This window comes from Carcharodon carcharias, chromosome 34 (assembly GCF_017639515.1).
Source record: "Carcharodon carcharias isolate sCarCar2 chromosome 34, sCarCar2.pri, whole genome shotgun sequence".
In the NCBI taxonomy this organism is placed as follows: domain Eukaryota; kingdom Metazoa; phylum Chordata; class Chondrichthyes; order Lamniformes; family Lamnidae; genus Carcharodon; species Carcharodon carcharias.
Window position 1 is genome coordinate 9,947,057 of NC_054500.1, and position 19,965 is coordinate 9,967,021.

Below are 19,965 nucleotides of genomic sequence, written 5' to 3' on the forward strand. Positions count from 1 at the left end.
GGGAGGAGGGGTGAGGGAGGAGGGGTGGGGGAGGAGGGGTGGGGTTGGGGGAGGAGGGGTGGGGGAGGAGGGGTGGGGGAGGAGGGGTGGGGTTGGGGGAGGAGGGGTGGGGGAGGAGGGGTGGGGGAGGAGGGGTGGGGGGTGGGGGGGAGGGGGAGGAGGGGTGGGGGAGGAGGGGTGGGGGAGGAGGGGTGGGGGGTGGGGGGGAGGGGGAGGAGGGGTGGGGGAGGAGGGGTGGGGGAGGAGGGGTGGGGGGTGGGGGGGAGGGGGAGGAGGGGTGGGGGAGGAGGGGTGGGGGGTGGGGGGGAGGGGGAGGAGGGGTGGGGGAGGAGGGGTGGGGGAGGAGGGGTGGGGGAGGAGGGGTGGGGGAGGAGGGGTGGGGGAGGAGGGAGGAGGGGTGGGGGAGGAGGGGTGAGGGAGGAGGGGTGGGGGAGGAGGGGTGGGGGAGGAGGGGTGGGGGAGGAGGGGTGGGGGAGGAGGGGTGGGGGAGGAGGGGTGGGGGAGGAGGGAGGAGGGGTGGGGGAGGAGGGGTGGGGGGTGTGGAGTGGAGGAGGGGTGGGGAGTGGAGGAGGGGTGGGGAGTGGAGGAGGGGTGGGGGAGGAGGGGTGGGGGAGGAGGGAGGAGGGGTGGGGGAGGAGGGGTGGGGGAGGAGGGGTGGGGGAGGAGGGAGGAGGGGTGGGGGAGGAGGGAGGAGGGGTGAGGGAGGAGGGGTGGGGGAGGAGGGGTGGGGGAGGAGGGAGGAGGGGTGAGGGAGGAGGGGTGGGGGAGGAGGGGTGGGGGAGGAGGGAGGAGGGGTGGGGGAGGAGGGGTGGGGGAGGAGGGAGGAGGGGTGGGGGAGGAGGGGTGGGGGGTGAGGGAGGAGGGTGGGGGAGGAGGGAGGAGGGGTGGGGGAGGAGGGGTGGGGGAGGAGGGAGGAGGGAGGAGGGAGGAGGGGTGGGGGAGGAGGGGTGGGGGAGGAGGGGTGGGGGAGGAGGGGTGGGGGGTGAGGGAGGAGGGGTGGGGGAGGAGGGAGGAGGGGTGGGGGAGGAGGGGTGGGGGAGGAGGGAGGAGGGAGGAGGGAGGAGGGGTGGGGGAGGAGGGGTGGGGGAGGAGGGGTGGGGGAGGAGGGGTGGGGGGTGAGGGAGGAGGGGTGGGGGAGGAGGGAGGAGGGGTGGGGGAGGAGGGGTGGGGGAGGAGGGAGGAGGGAGGAGGGAGGAGGGGTGGGGGAGGAGGGGTGGGGGAGGAGGGGTGGGGGAGGAGGGGTGGGGGAGGAGGGGTGGTGGGAGGAGGGGTGGGGGAGGAGGGGTGAGGGAGGAGGGGTGGTGGGAGGAGGGGTGGGGGAGGAGGGGTGGGGGAGGAGGGGTGGGGGAGGAGGGGTGGGGGAGGAGGGGTGGTGGGAGGAGGGGTGGGGGAGGAGGGGTGAGGGAGGAGGGGTGGGGGAGGAGGGGTGGGGGAGGAGGGGTGGTGGGAGGAGGGGTGGGGGAGGAGGGGTGAGGGAGGAGGGGTGGGGGAGGAGGGGTGGGGGAGGAGGGGTGGGGAGGAGGGGTGGTGGGAGGAGGGGTGGGGAGGAGGGGTGAGGGAGGAGGGGTGGGGGAGGAGGGGTGGTGGGAGGAGGGGTGGGGGAGGAGGGGTGGGGGAGGAGGGAGGAGGGAGGAGGGAGGAGGGGTGGGGGAGGAGGGGTGGGGGAGGAGGGAGGAGGGAGGAGGGAGGAGGGGTGGGGGAGGAGGGGTGGGGGAGGAGGGGTGGGGGAGGAGGGGTGGGGGGTGAGGGAGGAGGGGTGGGGGAGGAGGGGTGGGGGAGGAGGGAGGAGGGGTGGGGGAGGAGGGGTGGTGGGAGGAGGGGTGGGGGAGGAGGGGTGGTGGGAGGAGGGGTGGGGGAGGAGGGGTGAGGGAGGAGGGGTGGGGGAGGAGGGGTGGGGGAGGAGGGGTGGTGGGAGGAGGGGTGGGGGAGGAGGGGTGGGGGAGGAGGGAGGAGGGGTGGGGGAGGAGGGGTGGGGGAGGAGGGGTGGGGGAGGAGGGAGGAGGGGTGGGGGAGGAGGGGTGGGGGAGGAGGGGTGAGGGAGGAGGGGTGGGGGAGGAGGGGTGGTGGGAGGAGGGGTGGGGGAGGAGGGGTGGGGGAGGAGGGGTGGGGGAGGAGGGGTGGGGGAGGAGGGGTGGGGGAGGAGGGGTGGTGGGAGGAGGGGTGGGGGAGGAGGGAGGAGGGGTGGGGGAGGAGGGGTGGGGGAGGAGGGGTGGGGGAGGAGGGAGGAGGGGTGGGGGAGGAGGGGTGGGGGAGGAGGGGTGAGGGAGGAGGGGTGGGGGAGGAGGGGTGGTGGGAGGAGGGGTGGGGGAGGAGGGAGGAGGGGTGGGGGAGGAGGGGTGGGGGAGGAGGGGTGGGGGAGGAGGGAGGAGGGGTGGGGGAGGAGGGGTGGGGGAGGAGGGGTGGGGGGTGTGGGGTTGGGGGGTTGGGGGTTGCTCAGGCCCCAAAGCAGGTGGCAGAAAATGGAGGACAAAATGGTGCCACCTTCCCACTGGCCAGTGGCCGAAATTCCTGACCCTCTTTTCCTGACGCGTTGCCCGGCGATCGCCAGGAACAGACGGAAAACCCTCAGGCCGCCTAGTCTCGCGTTCCGATGTTGGGGGGTGGGGGGGGTGGAGGAGGAGGGGGTCCAGTCAGTCTCTGTGGGAGCGCCGGTGACCGGCCCTCTGACCGCTGGGTGTGAGCCACAGGCAGAGCCGTGTGATTGACCGTTCAGCCTGAAGCATCCGCGGCCGGAGGGTCGATCACTACAGTCCCTGAGATCGGAGAACAGGAGGAGCAGAGGGAGGCCATTCGGCCCCTTTGAAGCTGTTCCTCCCCCACCCACCAACCCCCCCCCCCCCCCCCACCCCCCGACGCTGCCCCCCCATTCAGCTGGGCCTCGGTCTGATTTGTGTCTTAACTCCATCGATCAGCATTGACTCCGTATCTTTCAACGCCTTTGCCCGATGGGCAGGACTTTCCGATCGGGCGTAAGGTCACACGCGAAGGTGTGGGGCGAGGGTCCCGGTCTCACCGCGCAGCCTCGGTCGGCGGGTGCGCCCGGGGCGGGGGTTCAGCACCGCGCTCCCCGACAATGAAGGGGCCGGTCAAGGCCCCGAAGCAATGAATCAATCTGTGTTTCTCGCTACCATGTTTGACCCGCTCGACCGGCGGACAGATGAACTGACCGGGGGTGGGTGGGGGGGGGGCCTTTTGCCTCTTTAGCGAAACCTCGTCCACGGGAGGGAGAGAAGGGGGGGATGGGGTTTCCCGACGGTAAATAAACATCCGGCAAACACGCTTCCCCCGTCGTTTTAAACGTCTTCCCCGTGACTGAGTCGCTTGTTTACATCATCCTTAAAAAAACCTTTATTTTCGTTCCTCCGATTCTTTGGCTGCTCCCCTGAGGCAGCCCGGCCTAGCCCAGCGCAACCCCCCCCAACTACCACCCCCCCCCGCCAACCCCCAAACCCCCCAGGCGTGGGCAGACTTCCGCCAACCCACCCCACCCCCCCCCCACCCCCCCGCCACCCTCCCCGGCAGCGCCGTTAATTCGCCGCACCAGCCAGCGTGAAATGGCAGTCCGTGGGGGTGGGAGGCTGCTCTCGGGCCTACTCGGGCCTACTCGGGCCTACTCGGGCCTACTCGGGCCTACTCGCCTGGACGACCGTCCCCTGCATTCCGGGGGGGCAGCGGTGGGCCCTCCCGGGGCCTGGGGCCCGGGGGCTCGGTGCCTTTGGAGCCGGGGGTTTGGCCCTCGCCGGAGGAGGGGAGGCCCCGGTCTTCAAGACCGTCGCTCCTCCAGCGACGGGCCCCCGAAGTGCTGGGCTCAGGGACACGAGGGCAGGCCCGGCCGGAACCCCCGGTCCAGGAACCGGCGTGGCCCCCCCGGGAGCTGAGGGGAGGCAGCGCGGGAAGGGGAGGAGGAGGCCTTTCAGCCCCTTCGGGCCTATTCTGCCCCCGGCTCGACCCTCCCCACCCCCCCCACACCCGCGCGGGGTCTGAGTTCCTCAGCTGAGGGTTTCGGGGCGCAGGCGGGAATGCCGGAGCTACCGCTCGGTGCCGGGCCCAGGGGTGGAGCTGGGTCCTTTGCCCGGCTCCTGGTGGATATGCAATGATGGGTCAGCCTCCCCCCACCCACCCTGGCTCCTGTAGGGGGGGGTTCCGGATGCCTTGTGGTTGTGGTGGTGGGGTGGTGGGGGGGTGCGGTGGTGGTTGGGGGAAGGTGCTTGGTTATATTTGCTTCATAGCGCACGACAGAGAATCATGATTCCCCGGAGGCTGCTCGACTATTCAACGTAGCCGAGAGAAACTTCCCAGGGAATTCTCTGCCCGCCCCCGTCACCACCCCCCGGGCCCAGTCTGAGTCCTGGGCCTCGCAATGGGCCCCAACGATTTCAGGGGGGGCTAATCGGGAGCCTCGAATCGGATAAACCCGGCGGGGTCCCGGATTCTTTGAGAACCCTCCCCCCCCACCCCCCACCACCCCCCACCTCCGATGCTCTTTCGGAGCGTCCTTCCGGGGGAGAGAGAGTCAGCACCACCCCCCCCCACCCCACACCCCCCCACCATGTCAACACCCACCAGGATGCCCGTCTCACTCACCAGTTGTTCACTTGCAAGATGGTGAGGCCTGTGTCCTGCGCCAGCTGCTTCTTCTGCTCCTCCGATGGGTACGGGTGCTGAAAAAGGAGGGGACGACACAAGAGGGTAGAGTTACTGGCGGCCCGCAACCCCTCGGCTCCCAGCACCCCCCCCACCGGGCCGAAGGGCCCCTCCCTTTCAGTCAACAACAGGAACAAAGCAGCAACATGGGGCAGGAGGGGGTGAAATAACAGGGGCTAAGCTGGGCTGAGCGGGAGCGGCGGATGCAGTCGGGGGGAACCGGGTCCACGCCACTCATTCCCGGGGCGGCATTCATCGCCCGCCCCTAATTGCCCCTGCAGGAGCTGGCGGTGAGCCCCCCCCCCCGCCTTGAGCCCCTTGGCGCTATCTGGAAGGAGGGCAGGAGAGTTCACCCACCCACCGTGCCCTGGACTGGGCTTATCCCTCAGCCAACAGCGCCGAAGCAAAACAGCTCACATCCGCCCGTCATCTCATGGTGGGATCTTGCTGTGCGCAAGCTGGCCTCCGTTGCCAGAGTTTCAAAAGTGTCTGCGAAGCAGCCTGGGGGGAGGGTGGGTGGGGGGAGTCGTGAAAGGGGCTATGACAGAAATGCCAGATTGCTCTCAATTCTTCCTTGGGGTTTCTGTCTTTCTCTCAATCTCTCTCTCTTCCACCCCACACCCCCCCACAAGCAAAACCCCCCACCACCCACCCACCCCCCCCCACCGCCCTCTCTCCTTCTCCCTCTCTCCGGCTCTGATCCTCCTGTCAGCGGTATCGCTGTCTTGATCATTTAATTCAAAACACAGGGCACAGCTCAGCCATGGAAACAATCATTGCTGCTAATCCCGAGGGCAAATTTCATCGCAGTCAAATGAAGAGCTGGGATCGAGCTCTCCAGAGTTCCAATGCTTCAACCCTTTAAGGGCCGAGATGATCTGCAAACTTGTTCTGGAAGCTGAGAGTAAACGAGGCCGACAAGATAACGGGTGCGGGCCAAGGGGCAGGAGTGCCAGGGGTGCGCCAAACGTCACTGTTAACGTCAGAAGAAAGCAATGGCCACACCCGGCGGCTCCAACGACAGCGTCTCTCGCCTCCTCAGGGAGAGCTCCACGGTCTCACCGAGAGAAATCCCCCTCCCACCGCCCGAAGCCCAGTCGCCGCTGGAAGGTCGCCGAACCGCCACGGCCAATTTCTGCACAGCAGGATCCCACAGACGTCAGCTTGACCAGATGGCCTGTGTCTTTCCCGCTGGGCGCTGGCGGAGGGTCAGGCATTGGTCAGGACACCAGAATCACAGAGAAGCCGCTCAAGGGCAGAAGAGGCCCTTCGGCCCATCGAGCCTGCACCGACAGGTGAAAACCGGGCCGAACCCTCCTGTTCTTCCTCCAGCTGTGACGAGGATCTTTCATATTCACCAACGACAGCAGCAAATTATTTACTCGGTGTCTTTATTCTTTCGTGGGATGTGGGAGTCGCTGACAAGGGGCAGCATTCATTGCCCGCCCCTCCTTGCCCTTGAACTGAGTGGCCATTTCAGAGGGGCATTTAAGAGTCAACCACGTTGCTGTGGGTCTGGAGTCACATGTAGGCCAGACCGGGTAAGGAAGACAGATTCCCCTCCCTAAAGGGGCATTTTCTTAGTTAAGCCGGCAGCAATGTTATTTTGAAGGACATGGGAACACACTTTAATGAACTTTTAAACTAGAGGCAAGATGACGACCAGCAACAGCGCAGCCAAGTACACCGGTGGTTTAGTGAACCAGATGGGTTTTTTAAAACAGTCGAAGATAGCTGTCATGGTCACCATCACTGAGGCTCACTCTACATTCCAGATTCATTAATCGAATTTAAATTCTACCAGCTACCGTGGTGGGATTTGAACCCGTGTCTCCAGAGCATTAGTCCGGGCCTCTGGATTACCAGTCCCGGTGACGCTGTTGCTGCACTGTCATCCTCCTGTCTTTAATGTAATAAAGATACCCAAACGTGCTTCACAGGAACATTATAAAACTAAGTATGACACCGGGCTGCATAAGGAGATATTAGATCAGGTGACTAAAAGCTTGGTCAAAGAGGTAGGTTTTAAAGAGTGTCTTAAAGGAGGGAAGTGAGGTAGAGAGGTTTGAGGAGGGAATTCCAGAGCTTGGGGCCCAGGAAACTGAAGGTGCGGCCATGAGTGGTGGAGAAATTATAATTGTGGATGCTAAAGAGACCAGAACTGGCGCAGATACCTCAGAGGGTTGTGGGGCTAGAGGGGATTCCCCACACAGGGAGGGGTGAGGCCATGGAGTGGTTTGAAAACAAGGATGAGAATTTTAACAGGGAGGCGAGGTGGATCGGCAGACGATGTAGGCCGGCTGAGAGAGCAGGCCCGGGCCTTGTTTTAACACATGGCCTGAAAAGACAGCGCCTCCAACAGTCTCACCGTCCATTAGGACCGCACCGGGTTTTATACTCCACCCTCTGGAGTAGAACTCAAACTCACCCAGCCTTCTGACTCTGTGGCAACCTCGGGCAATTATCATTCGGGACCTGGTTACGTAGTGGGGGCAGTCCCAGCCCTCGGTGTGGCTCATGGACACCAGCCTGGCTGACTCTTTTATGGGTTTGGTAAGGGAAATGAAAAGAAACTAAAGATTTTGGCCCAAAGGCTCAAGGTGCTCATTGTTGAGAGGAATCCAAGCGTCCACCTCCAGGCAAGCGGTCAACGGAGCTGTAAAAGATCCACTCCAAGGCTCAGAGTTTGAAGCGGGAGTAAGTCTCCGCTCCCCTCGCCCCATGGACGCTGGGCAGGATTTAATGAAGGACATCGGATCGGACAAGATGGCGGGCTTGGGGTGGGGGTGTTGGGGGTGGGGAGGGGGGGCAGTGCTTTGAGGACGGGCCCTGAAACGCTCCCCCTGCCCTCCCGGTGACCGGTTGCCGTGGCGAAGCTCGGAGCGGAAGAGCTGGCGCCAGGGAGTGCGGACGACGCGGCCGATTAACCGCAACCGGTGCCTCGATACTGCGGGCGCCGGCCCGAGAGGGGGGGGGGGGGGCGGGGGGTGGGTGCGCCGTGGGCATGGGAGCGCGCCCACCCTGCTGGTGAATTTGCCGGATTTGAGCACAATGTCCAGGCTGGCGCTGCCCGGCGGTTACCAGGGCCGCAGGCCTCCGCCCGCTGCTCCTTTTTTCCTTTGCGTGAGCTGTCGCGCGTTCTCTCAGGCGTGAAAGGTGCCAGGGCACGCGTCGGGAGAGAACAGCGGCGTTCCTCCCCGGCGTCCCGGCCTACAATCCGTATCCCTCAGCCCGCACTGAAGAAGAAGAAGAAGAAGAAGGAGAAAAAAAAAACCGGATCGCCCCGGCCCCTTGCTGCGTTGCCCGCCGCGGGATCTTGCTGTGCCCCCAGCCGGGCACCGAGTCCCCCGACATCGAGGGGGCGGCCTGGGCTCTCCGGACGGGCGTCAGTGTCCGCCAAGCGCGGTGGGGGTTGCCCTTGAGGCTGTGGAAGGCCACTATATAAATGCATCCCACCCCCCACCCCCCACCCCACCCCCTTGCCCTTCACTATTGGCTTTTAACAGCTCGGGGGTCGGTGGGGGTCAGTGGGAGGGGGGGGCTAATTATTATGGGGCCCGGATCCACTGGAAGGTGTGAGGTAGGGTCCGTGAGAATTGGTTAAAGATGGCCTGAAGCGTTTTGACCACATAACTGAAATCTAGCAGCCACAAAAGATCACAACTTTAGCCATCTAATTACAGGCTGAATGTGTCTTTCTTTCCTCAGTTGTTTGAAGTGTGGTGACAACAGATGGCAGATAACATTATGATCCATTTAAAGCTGGTGGAAAGAAAAAGCTGCTGGGGCTAGCCTTTTACAGGCCGTGGCTTTGGTGGCCTCTCTGTTTCTTATCTGACAGGCCCTGTGATGGATGAGCCCTGGGCCTCAGTGTCTCTTCACACTAAGGCCTGTGTCATAGGCACTTGACAGCAGGTTGACGGATGGGGCCTGTCGAAAACACAGGCCTCCGTCCACACTCCTAGGCCTGGCAGCAGGATAGGCCCCAGGGGGTTGCCATGGGAGACTGGATCATGCTGCCTCTTCCCTCTGTTTCCAATTGCAAATAACCACATAACAAACATGTTTGCTGTGTTTGTAGCAGCTGTGACCCAAAATGAACCTGGGGAAAGGACAAAAGTTTCCTCAGAGATGGTGCCGCTGAATGATTAATTATGACCTTTGGACAGGGGAGAAGTCTTTCGGGTCAGAGTGGGAAAGAAAATCACATGTTTTTAAAATAAGTTTGATGTATATCATTCCCTCCCCCACCCCACTGACCGCTTCCCCAATCCCATGTCTTAAACAGTTCTTACAGAGACAGGTTTACCACAAAAATGAGAGGCTACCTTTAACCTCGGGATGTTGCAGGTGTTTCCTTAGAGCCAGGAATTTCATTTGTAGCTCGGAGTATTGGCACTGCTGTTTGGGACAGCGAAGTCCTTAGTGGGGCCCTCCCAGGACAGCCCGAGCTGTGCCGATCTTGGCTCGGTTGGGAGCGTTCTCAGTTCTAGGACCAGGTTTGGAGGCTCTCACCAGAGTCTTGGACGCGCAATCAAAGCCGACACAGTACCGGTGGAGTGATTCGCCTCAAGAGGACCTTTAATCCAGCCCCTGTCTCCCTGTCCAGGTGGATGAGATGCTATCGCGGCACAATTCTGACATACTCCACGGCAACACCTCTACCAGAGTCCATGTGCCAACCAACCGATACTCTCCTCTCATGCAGTACAAATTGTTGTTCCCTTCACTCTTGCGAATCTGCCCTGATGAGTGCAAGGTGAAAAGCTTCGACAAGCCCGTCTCTTTATTTTCAGCAACACGGACATTCTATTCTTCAGCCCACACCAGGAAACCCAGACTATCTGCTCATTGCCACAATGCAGTTGGTGGGAGCTTGCTGTGCGCAACTTGGCTGCCACCTTCCTTACGTTACAACAGTAGCTCACGCTTCAAAAACACTTCGTGGGCTGTGAAGCGTTTTAACTGATTGGTCGTCAACTCCTGAAGACTCCGGGCCAACTCTGGAGGGTTGGTAACCCGAGTGAGTAGTCACGGATCGTCTCCTAACAGTGACCGGCTGTCCTGGAGTAAACAGGGTGTTGGCGAGGGTTTTGAATGCTATGTAAACACCTCCCACCCCTCACTAGCTGCCGGGGGTTGGAAAATGGCTTTTGAGCCACTGGGAGACCTCCAGGGACACTGTTAAGTCTTCGCCAACTCTCTATCGGCATTTATTCCAGAAAGTCTCTGTGGACTTCTCTTAAAGAGAGTAGGTGGGTTGCTACTCCACCTTCTTGAACACCTTATAGGAGTCACCCGGAGGAAGAGAGTGCTTGGCCATCAGCCCCCTCTGTCCGCAGGAGCAGTGGGAGGAGGAGACGAGACCAGGAAGAGCAGCAGCAGTTGTTGGAGGAGAGAGAGGGGCAGGAGGGTGAAATGGAGCCCATCCTCTTGGGGACAGGACATTCCACCTCTTCTAGAGCCCCTCCAGCAGTCTGTGCTCCTGAGAGTCTGTGTGGCTTCTCCCTCTGTCCCTGAACCGTCCCATCAAAGGAGAGTAACGTCGCTGGACTAGTGATTCAGAGGCCCCAGGCTCTGGGGACACGAGTTCAAATCCCACTGTGACAGCTGGTGGAATTTAAACTCCATTAATAAAACATCTGAAATTGAAAGCTAGTCTCAGTAATGGTGACCATGACAAATAACACCGATTGTCATAAAAACCCATCATTAATTCCCTTTAAGGAAGGAAATCTTCCCTCTTTACCTGGTCTGGCCTACATGTGACTCCAGACCCACAGCATCGGGGTTGACTCTTAACTGCCCCTCTGGAATGGGTGAGCAAGCCGCTCAGTTCAAGGGCAATTAGGGATGGGCAACAAATGCCGGCCTTGTCAGTGACACCCACATCCCACGAAAGAATTAAAAAGTCCTGAAACCTGTCAGTGTGTGTGTGTCAGTCAGTGTGCTCCACACCACCAGTGGAAATGACTGCTCCACAGAAATAGCATCTTAGCAAGACTTGAATGTGTTTCTGTTTAACACATCCAGTCAAACTCACATTATGCTAAGCAGCAATTAGCCTCAATGTTACTAAATCCAGATTTTCAAACAGGAATGTCTTATTAACATCGCACCTATTTAGCACTTGTTTCCATCATTTACCAAAATAACCCCAGAAGCTTTAACACCAAACATTTGCTGCCCAATTTTCATTTGGACAATTTCCAGAAACTTACCTCACATTTGGGTCATTACATGCAGAACAGTAAAATAGATAATTCCAGCAATATGAATGTGTGAATGTGGGTGCGTGCATGCGTGTGTGTGTGTGTTTGTTTGTGTGTGTGTGTGTGTTTGTTTGTGTGTTTGTTTGTGTGTGTGTGTGTGTGTGTGTGTGTGTGTGTGAGTTTGTGTGTGTGTGTGTGTGCGCTCATGCGTGTGTGTGTTCGTGTGTGTGTGTGTGTGTGTGTGTGTGTGTGTGAGTTCGTGTGTGTGTGAGTTCGTGTGTGTGTGTGTGTGTGTGAGTTCGTGTGTGTGTGTGTGTGTGTGTGTGTGCTCGTGCATGTGTGTTCATGTGTGTGTGTGTGTGCGTGTGTGTGTGAGAGTTCGTGTGTGTGTGTGTGTGCTCGTGCGTGTGTATTCATGTGTGTGCGTGTGTGTGTGCGTGTGTGTGTGTGAGAGTTCGTGTGTGTGTGTTCGTGTGTGTGTGTGTGTTTGTGTGTGTGTATGATCGTGTTTGTGTGTGTGCTCGTGCATGTGTGTTTGTGTGTGTGTGTGTGTGTGTGCGTGTGTGTGTGTGTATGTTCATGTTTGTGTGTGTGCTCGTGCGTGTGTTCGTGTGTGTGTGTGTGCTCGTGTGTGTGTTTGTGTGTGTGTTCGTGTGTGTGTATGTTCGTGTTTGTGTGTGTACTCGTGTGTGTGTGTTCGTGTGTGTGTGTGTTTGTGTCTGTGCGTGTGTGTTCGTGTGTGTGTGTGTTCGTGTGTGTGTGTGTGTGTGTGTGTGTGAGTTCGTGTGTGTGTGTGTGGGTGTGTGTGAGTTCGTGTGTGTGTGTTCGTGTGTGTGTGTGAGAGTTCGTGTATGTGTTTGTGTGTGTGTGTGTGTGTGTGAGTTCGTGTGAGAGTGTGTGTGTGTGTGTGTTGGTGTGTTGACGTGTTGGTGTGTGTGTGTGTTGGTGTGTTGGTGTGTTCGTGTGCATGTGTTCGTGTGTGTGTGTGTGTGTGTGTGTGTTGGTGTGTGTGTGTTCATGTATGTGTGCGTGTGTGCGTGGATGTGTGTTCGTGTGTGTATTCATGTGTGTGTCTGTGTGTATCTGTGTGTGTGTGTGTGTGTTTTTGTGTAGGAGAATGAGGGGCAGAATTTTCTGCTTGTTTGGTGGGCACACGCCTGACCTGAACGGGTGTAAAATGACAGGCGATGGCGTTAGGCGAGCGTCCCGATGTCATCGCGCGATATCGTGCACCCGGGAGTCAGCAGCACCCCCGCCGACAATTAAAAGGCCCATTGAGGCCATTAACAATCTAATTGCCTTCAGTTCTTTTCACTGCCTGTCCGACCTTACAGTCGGCTGGCGGGCGGGCGAAAAGGCCAAGCGGCCTTTGCATTTTTTTCCGAAGCCTCATCCACGGGCAGAGAAGAGATTTCGATCCATCGTTAAAAAATAAAAACATTCATTCTAATTTCTGTCTGTACTTCAGTCTGTACTTCACGCTGGCTGGAAGTTGATTGGCCGGCCAGAGTGAAATCCTGGTCGGTGGGGGGGGGGCGGGGGGATCAATCGCGGGCAGCAGTCCCTTCCCCAGCTGACCCCAGGCCCACTGATCGCACCCACACGCCAACCTAAACCTCCTGCCCCACTGTGTGCGAGCGTGAGGGACTGTTTGTGCCTGAATATGTCAGCGTGTCGATCCTAATCAATGGGGGAAGGTGTCCGTGCTTTGGGGGCTGGCTGGAAAAGGACCTTAGGTACGAGGTGAAAGGTGACAGGGCCTGAAACCTTCACTCTGTCTCTCTCCGCAGAGGCTGTCCTGACCTGCTGTTCTTCTCCGGCGTTTCTTTTTTTGCTCTTGTTTAAGATTTCCAGCCTCCGCAGCATTTCTGCTTTTCTATTCGTTTCCTGGATGTTTGGTGAAAGGCCCATCTTCTGATGTGCTTCAGCGAGGGGGTGGACAATGACCTGGAGCTCCGTTTCTGAGCGAGTGCACACACGCAAGGGTCACCTGCCCTACCGGAGCTCAGCGCCTGAGGTGGGAGCGATTTCGGTTTCGGATCGAAGGTGGAGTAGAGCGAACAGTTTCCCGTCTGCTCCGTAAATTGACTCGGTGCCTGTGGGTAGCTTGCTGGAGCCGAAGGTGCCGGACGGCAGTGAGGAAGCCGGAGAACGAGAGCTGGCGAGACCCTGGGAAACGTGGACCAGTTTCCACATCTTGGGAGCCTCCTCGAGATGAAGGCAGACATTGGCGATGAAAGTCATCGTCGCCTCCAATGTGCCAGTTCAGCCTTCGGCAGGCTGGGGAAGAGAGGATTTGAAGACTAGGATCTCAAACCCGAGACCAAGGCCCTGGTTTACTGGGCAGCAGTGATCCCCACGTTCCTATATGCTCCAGAGACTGGGACAACCCAAAGCAGAGTACTGGAGAAGCACCACCAACAGGGCCTTCGCAAGATCCTCCAAATTCAGTGGCAAGAAATGGGGGTCCAAAAGCAACGCCCTCTCCCAAGCCAACATGCCCAGCATCGAACTGCTAACCAGCCAAAACCAGCTCCGCTAGGCAAGTCAACTCACTCGTGTTCCTGATGCCAGACTCCCAAAGTAACTGCTCTGCTCAGAACCTGATCGCAGCAGGAGAATCCCAGGAGGATAACAGAAATGCTTTAGAAACGTCCTTAAGGCTTCCCTGAAGAAATCAAACATCTCGCTGACCTGTGGCTGACCAAAATGGAGAAGGCTCATTCGAGTAGGCATGGGGCGTTTCGAGAGGCCTTGTTGGGACTGTGCAGAGGCGCCGACGAGGCATCGGACAGAGCGCAGGAGCCTCCCGACAACCCATCCAGCCGACTCTCCAAGCACCACCTGCCCTGCGCGTGGCAGGGTCCGCAGATCGCACGATGGGTTTATCGGCTACTTCAGAGCCCAATGAAACAGAGTGGAAGCAAGTCATCCTCGATCCCGAGGGACTGCCAAGAGAGAAGTGTGTGTGTGTGTGTGTATCTGTGTGTGTGTGTGTGTGTGTGTGTGTATACGTATGTGTGTGTCTGTGTGTATGTGTGCATTGTCTGTGTGTATCTGTGTGTGTGTGTGTGTGTGTGTGTGTGAGTGCGTTGTCTGTGTGTATCTGTGTGTGTGTGTGTGTGTGTGTATGTGTGTGTGTATCTGTGTGTGCGTGTGTGTGTGTGTGTGTGTGTGTGTGTATGTGTATCTGTTTGTGTGTGTGTGTGTGTGTGTGTGTGTATACGTATGTGTGTGTCTGTGTGTATGTGTGCATTGTCTGTGTGTATCTGTGTGTGTGTGTGTGTGTATGTGCGTTGTCTGTGTGTGTGTGAGAAGTGTGCACGGTTGTACGTGCACATCTGTGTGTCTTCATACATGCCTATATGTGTATTTATACCTGTGATTGTGTGTGTCCTTGTACAAGCGTGCCTTTGTACATGCGTGTGCACCTTTGTACGTGTGAATCTTTGTACCTGTGCGTTTGTACATGCATGCCTTTGTGTGTTTGTATGTGCGTGCCTTTGTCCCTGTGTGTTTTTGGACAAGTCTATGTGTATACTTGTGGAAGGTGGGATTCTGGAGCATAAATTGAGCAAACAACATTTGAAAGACTCGGACCTGAGCGGGACCCTCTGATTGGCTGGTTATCCCTCTCGGTGCTGGGACAGGCAGTCAACTCTGAATATTCCAAATCAGTGGGTGTGGAGCGGGGGCCAATGGGGCAGAAACCAGTTCCCTCCTCGATGTACTGAAGACTCTCAAAGACCTTTATATCCTTTTGTTTCAGGGTGAACACAGGGGAATAGATTCAGGTGATTAACTGCGGTCTGATTAGCTCTCCCTGCGATGTAATGCATTTACAGACATTTCAATTAGTTACTCTTTGCTTAGCTCCTATTAGAGGCACTTTGCTTAACTAACCAGCAAAAGCATTTATCCTCATTAATTACAATGGCTAGACATCACTAACTTCCAACTTGTACCTTTTATGGGAGCCCAGCTCACAGATCAAGGCTCACAGGACCTCAGGATTGGAGAGAGGGACATTGGGGAAATTAAACCTGGTTTTCATAAGGAACACAGCAAGAGGAGGAGACCATTCAGCCCCCTGAGCCTGTTCTGTCCTTCAGTGAGAACATGGCTGATCTGCATCTTATCTCCATCCACCTGTCTTGGCTTCGTATCCTTTTTCTAATGTTATAGAACGAAGATTTCAGGAGGGAGGAAATACTGAGGGAGCTCAGAAGACTTAGACAAGTGACATTTCCTTCGACCCCACACCCCAGGTCACCTGTTGAATCCCCCTACCCCCAAGTGCAAAAATGTGACGTCTCAAAGTGAAAACCCACCTTCAATCTACCAAACTGAGCTTTGCCACTGGGAAAGGGGTCATGACCCTGTCAAACCCTAGGGAGAGATCATGGCCCTGTCAAACCCCTGGAGTTCATGACCCTGTCAAACCCTAGGGAGGTCATGACCCTGTCAAACCCTGGGGCAGGGTCATGACCCTGACAAACCCCTGAGAGGTCATGACCCTGTAAAGTCCTGGGAGGCCATGATGCTGTCAAACTCTGGGTAGCAGTCATGACCCTGGCAAACCCCTAAGAGGTCATGACCCTGTCAAACCCTGGCAAGGGGTCATGACCCTGTCAAACCCTGGGGAGTGGCCATGACCCTGACAAACCCCTGAGAGGTCATGTTCCTGTCAAATCCTGGGAGGTCATGACTGTCAAACCTTGGTGAGGGGTGAAGGCCCTGTCAAACCCTGGGGAGGGGTCATGACCCTGAAAAATCCCCGAGAGATCATGACCCTGTCAAATCCTGGGAGGTCACGACTCTGTCAAACCCTAGGGAGGTCATGACCCTGTCAAACCCTGGGGAGGTCATGACCCTGTCAAACCCTGGGGAGGTCATGACCCTGTCAAACCCTGGGGAGGTCATGACCCTGTCAAACCCTGGGGAAGTCATGACCCTGTCAAACGCTGGGGAGGGGCTTACTGGTTACTAACAATCACTGAGAAGGGATTATGATCCTATTGTACATAGTAATGTAAATGGATTCCTGTTTTTGGCACAGCAATGAAAAGCAGAGGTACACAAGAGGCCAGGATTGAAAGAGTACAGAGAGGGCTGGAGGTAGTTCCAGAGATAGGGAAAGGGGATTCAGGTTTCAGTTACCCGCCTCCTGGCCTGGTTGGATCTGCTGGAACACCTTCAAAGAGGGTCAGGGTCAATTATTCACACGTGCTCTGGCATCATGGGCTATATTTCAACATATAAAACAGGGCAGTTTCCCTTGCGCCAGAACGCAATGCCTCAATTTTAAACATTTCAGCCTTATACCCAAATCCCTCCACGGCCCCAAGTAACCTCCTGCAGCTCCACAATTCCGGCCTCTTGAGCATTCCCTTCCCCCAATGGAGACCATGCCTTCAGCAGCCTGGACCCTAAACGCTGGAATTCCCTCCCGGAATATCTCTGTCTCTCTCTCTCTCTACCTCTCTCTCTTTCTCTTCAAGACACTTCTCAGAACATAAACCTCAGACCAAGCTTTTGCTATCATGTCCTAAAGTCTCCTTCTGTCGTTTGGTGTCACACATTGCCTGAGGCCGCTCCTGCGAACATTTTACTCCATGAAAGGTGCTATAGAAACGCAGCTTGTTGTTGCATTGCCTCATCTTGTATAGCGGCTGATGAAGTAAGGTCGGGAGGAGGCTTTTATGGGAGCGTTATGGTTTCTTTATTCTTTCATAGGGTGTGAGTGTCACTGGCAAGGCCAGTATTTGTTGCCCATCCCTAATTGCCCTTGAACTGAGTGTCTTGCTCGGCTGTTTCAGAGGGGCAGTTAAGAGTCAACCTCATCGCTGTGGGTCTGGAGTCACGTGTAGGGCCAGACCGGGTAAGGGGGGCAGATTTCCCTCCCTAAAGGGGCGTTAGTGACCCAGACGGGTTTTTACAACAATGTCACTTTCACAGTCACCGTTACTGAGGCTAGTTTTCAATTCCAGATTTTACTCATTGAATTCAAATTCCACCGGCTGTCACAACGGGATTTGAATTCACTTAATAAGATCTGGAATTAGAAAACCAGTCTCAGTAACGGTGAGATTTGAACCCATGTGCCCCCAGGGATTATCTAGGGCCTCTGGATAGCTAGTCCCACTTCTACCACCGCCTCCCCGCCAAGCATGAATACGAGCATGGCCCGGTTGGGCTGAATGGCCTGTTTCTGTGCTGTAAATTCCCCTCAGTCACGTGTGGAGGGTCAGGATGTCGTGCGGGGTTCCGGGACATGGCGGGGGGCGGTGGGGTTGGGCGATTGTGGAGTCCTGGGCGGAGAGGATAGCGTTTGACCTTTGGCCTTACCGTGAGATGCTGGAAGAGCCAAGCCCGCATGATGTTGGTGGCGACTTTGGGAAAGATGCCCCTTTTTTTCTGACGTCTCTTGTCTTTGTCCAGATCGTCATCATCTCCGGTGCCGGGCGAGGCCACGCTGTTGTCCAGTGCGTCTCCTGAGGGGAGAGAAACCCTGGGATTAGCAATGAGAGGGCAGACAGGTGAGGTGTCGAGTTAGCTTTCATTTTCTTTTCAATGGGACATAGTTAAGAGACATCGCAGGAACAAGGGAACATTCATCTCCACGTTGTTAAGTGACCTCAGGATCAGATTTACCAAGGGTTGAATTTTCTGTCTCAATTGGAGAGAAAAGGTTCATGATCTGACTGAGAACCTGCAATGGGAGGAGATTCTTTCCCGTTGTAACTTAACCCCAAGCTTCCAACTCCAGCATCGACCACTCGTCACCCGTAGGAATGTCCTCAGTGGGTCAGTTGTCAGGTGTGAGAGTCAAAAACAAATGCCTCGAATCCTACTTCAGAGACTCGAGCCAATCTTGGCTGGCACTCAGTGTGGGATGAGGTGCCATGCTGAAGTTACTGGGACGTAGGCAAACTACCTACCTACCCCCTACCTACCCCCTCCCACCATGCTGCCCATTATTTGCAGTGCCAGGGCCTGGGGAGTAGATGGGATCTCACTTTCTCACTATCACATACAACCCTAAATACACACAAACACACACACACACACACACACACACACACACACACATATGGACACAGACACAGAGATAAACACATACAGGTGCACACACACACAAACACACACACACACACACACACACACACATGGACACAGACACAGAGATAAACAGATACAGGTGCACATACACATACAGGTACACAGCCACACACAAACACACACACACACACACACACACACATGGGCACAGATAGACACACACACATAAACACATACAGACACAGACACATACACACATGTAGGCATGGACACACACACACACACACACGGACAGAGACACAGACACACACACACACATATGGGCACAGACACACATACACACACATGGACAGAGACACAGACACACACACATATGGACAGAGACACAGACACACACACATACGGACACACACATACACACATACAGGCACAGACACACACACATATGGGCACAGACACACACACAGGCACAGACACACACACATATACAGGCACAGATACACACACATACAGGCACACAAACCCAGACACATGCACAAGCACAAAAAATTTCCCTAACTAACAGCAAACCACACTGACCAGGCTGCATATTCCTAATTCATGATATTCGCTGTCTAGCCAATCAGAGCTTGCCTCCTTATTTCCTTATTTTTATTCATTCATGGGTTGTGAATTTATGCATTTATGCTGTCTTAATAATAATAAAATTGGGGCCTTCAACAGCTGCTGCACTATTTTATCCTCAGGCAAAAAAAAACTTAAAAGCCTGCCTGGAGGGTAACTAAATAATGCATCGGAGAGGTCCCAGCTCCTCATCCCTACTCGTCACAGTGTCCAATCCCCCAGTGCCCAGCTCCCAACACCAGTTCTCCAAACACGTCATGTACCAAGCAACACTTTCATCCTGTTTAACTAAACTGAGTGCAATGGGGAAGGAAAACGAAAAAATAAAGGAAAAAGGCACATAGAGACTGGAAAGAAATCAAAAGGCTTTGGTTCAACATCTCCATACATTCATACACACGTGAACACACATGTGAACACACATACACACACACACACACACACACACACATATATATATATGTATTTGTGTGTGTGTGTTCACATGTGCAGGCTCTAGGACCACACACAAGAGCACAAAAACACACATGTACCAGACACATGTGAACACACACGCATGTTCATATACTGACACACACACGCATGTACACACAGACTTGTATGCAGAGACACGTATGCAGACAGACACATGTGCATACACAAGCACTCAAGAGTGCACACAAACTCACACACATGTGAACACACAGTCACATGCACACACATATGCTCCCATAATCACACACTTACACACATGCATACACACACACACACACACACACATGCACACACACACACACACACACACACACACACACACACACACACAAGCACACACATATTTTGTTTCAAACAGTTGTACATATTTTAAAATCAATTCCAGTGATGCTATGTAGGGACAGAGTTGCATTGACAACAGAGATTGTGCCCCAGCACACAAACTCACACGCACGTGAACACGCAGCCACATGCACACACGTGTGCGTTTCACTCCAGCTTTCCTTCAGGGATGGACATTGTCCCATCTCAGCCTCAACATTGACCCTGCCTCCATCCCCGGTGAAGCTGCCTGGCTTTTAGCATTAGACAGGCCTTCACAAGAGCACAGGTTAGACAGGCCCACCCACGGCCTAGACTCCAGGCTGGATCTTACCCACTCTCGCTGGGTGCGTTTGCAGTGGGGGGGTTGAGGGCAGGTAAAAAGGGTCATGTGGCGAGCCCAAGGCTTCCTACCCACCACTCCCTCCCTCAAACTCACAAGGCAGGCGGGCACCAGAATAATTCCAGGCAAGCCTATTGACCTGAATGACATGCCAAAATACCTTGACATCATTCTTGACTGCACATTGACATGTTGAACCTCCCGATATCCACAGGGAAAACAACCCCCACCCCCACCCCTCCCCGAGGGAGCACCAACGGCTGACAAAACGAAACACTCCCGTTG

General features: G+C 56.3%; 1 protein-coding gene across 3 annotated transcripts in view; it reads right to left on the reverse strand.

Moving 5' to 3' along the window:
* LOC121272718 (homeobox protein Meis1-like) overlaps positions 1–19,965 on the reverse strand; it is a 227,837-nt gene that overhangs the window by 31,107 nt on the left and 176,765 nt on the right. For all 3 annotated transcript variants that reach the window (XM_041179489.1, XM_041179490.1, XM_041179491.1), the window contains exons 8-9: positions 17,205–17,350; positions 4,585–4,661 (exon numbers count right to left, since the gene is read on the reverse strand). In XM_041179489.1, coding sequence (XP_041035423.1) covers positions 4,585–4,661; positions 17,205–17,350 — 223 coding nt within the window. The remainder of the gene's footprint in view (positions 1–4,584; positions 4,662–17,204; positions 17,351–19,965) is intronic.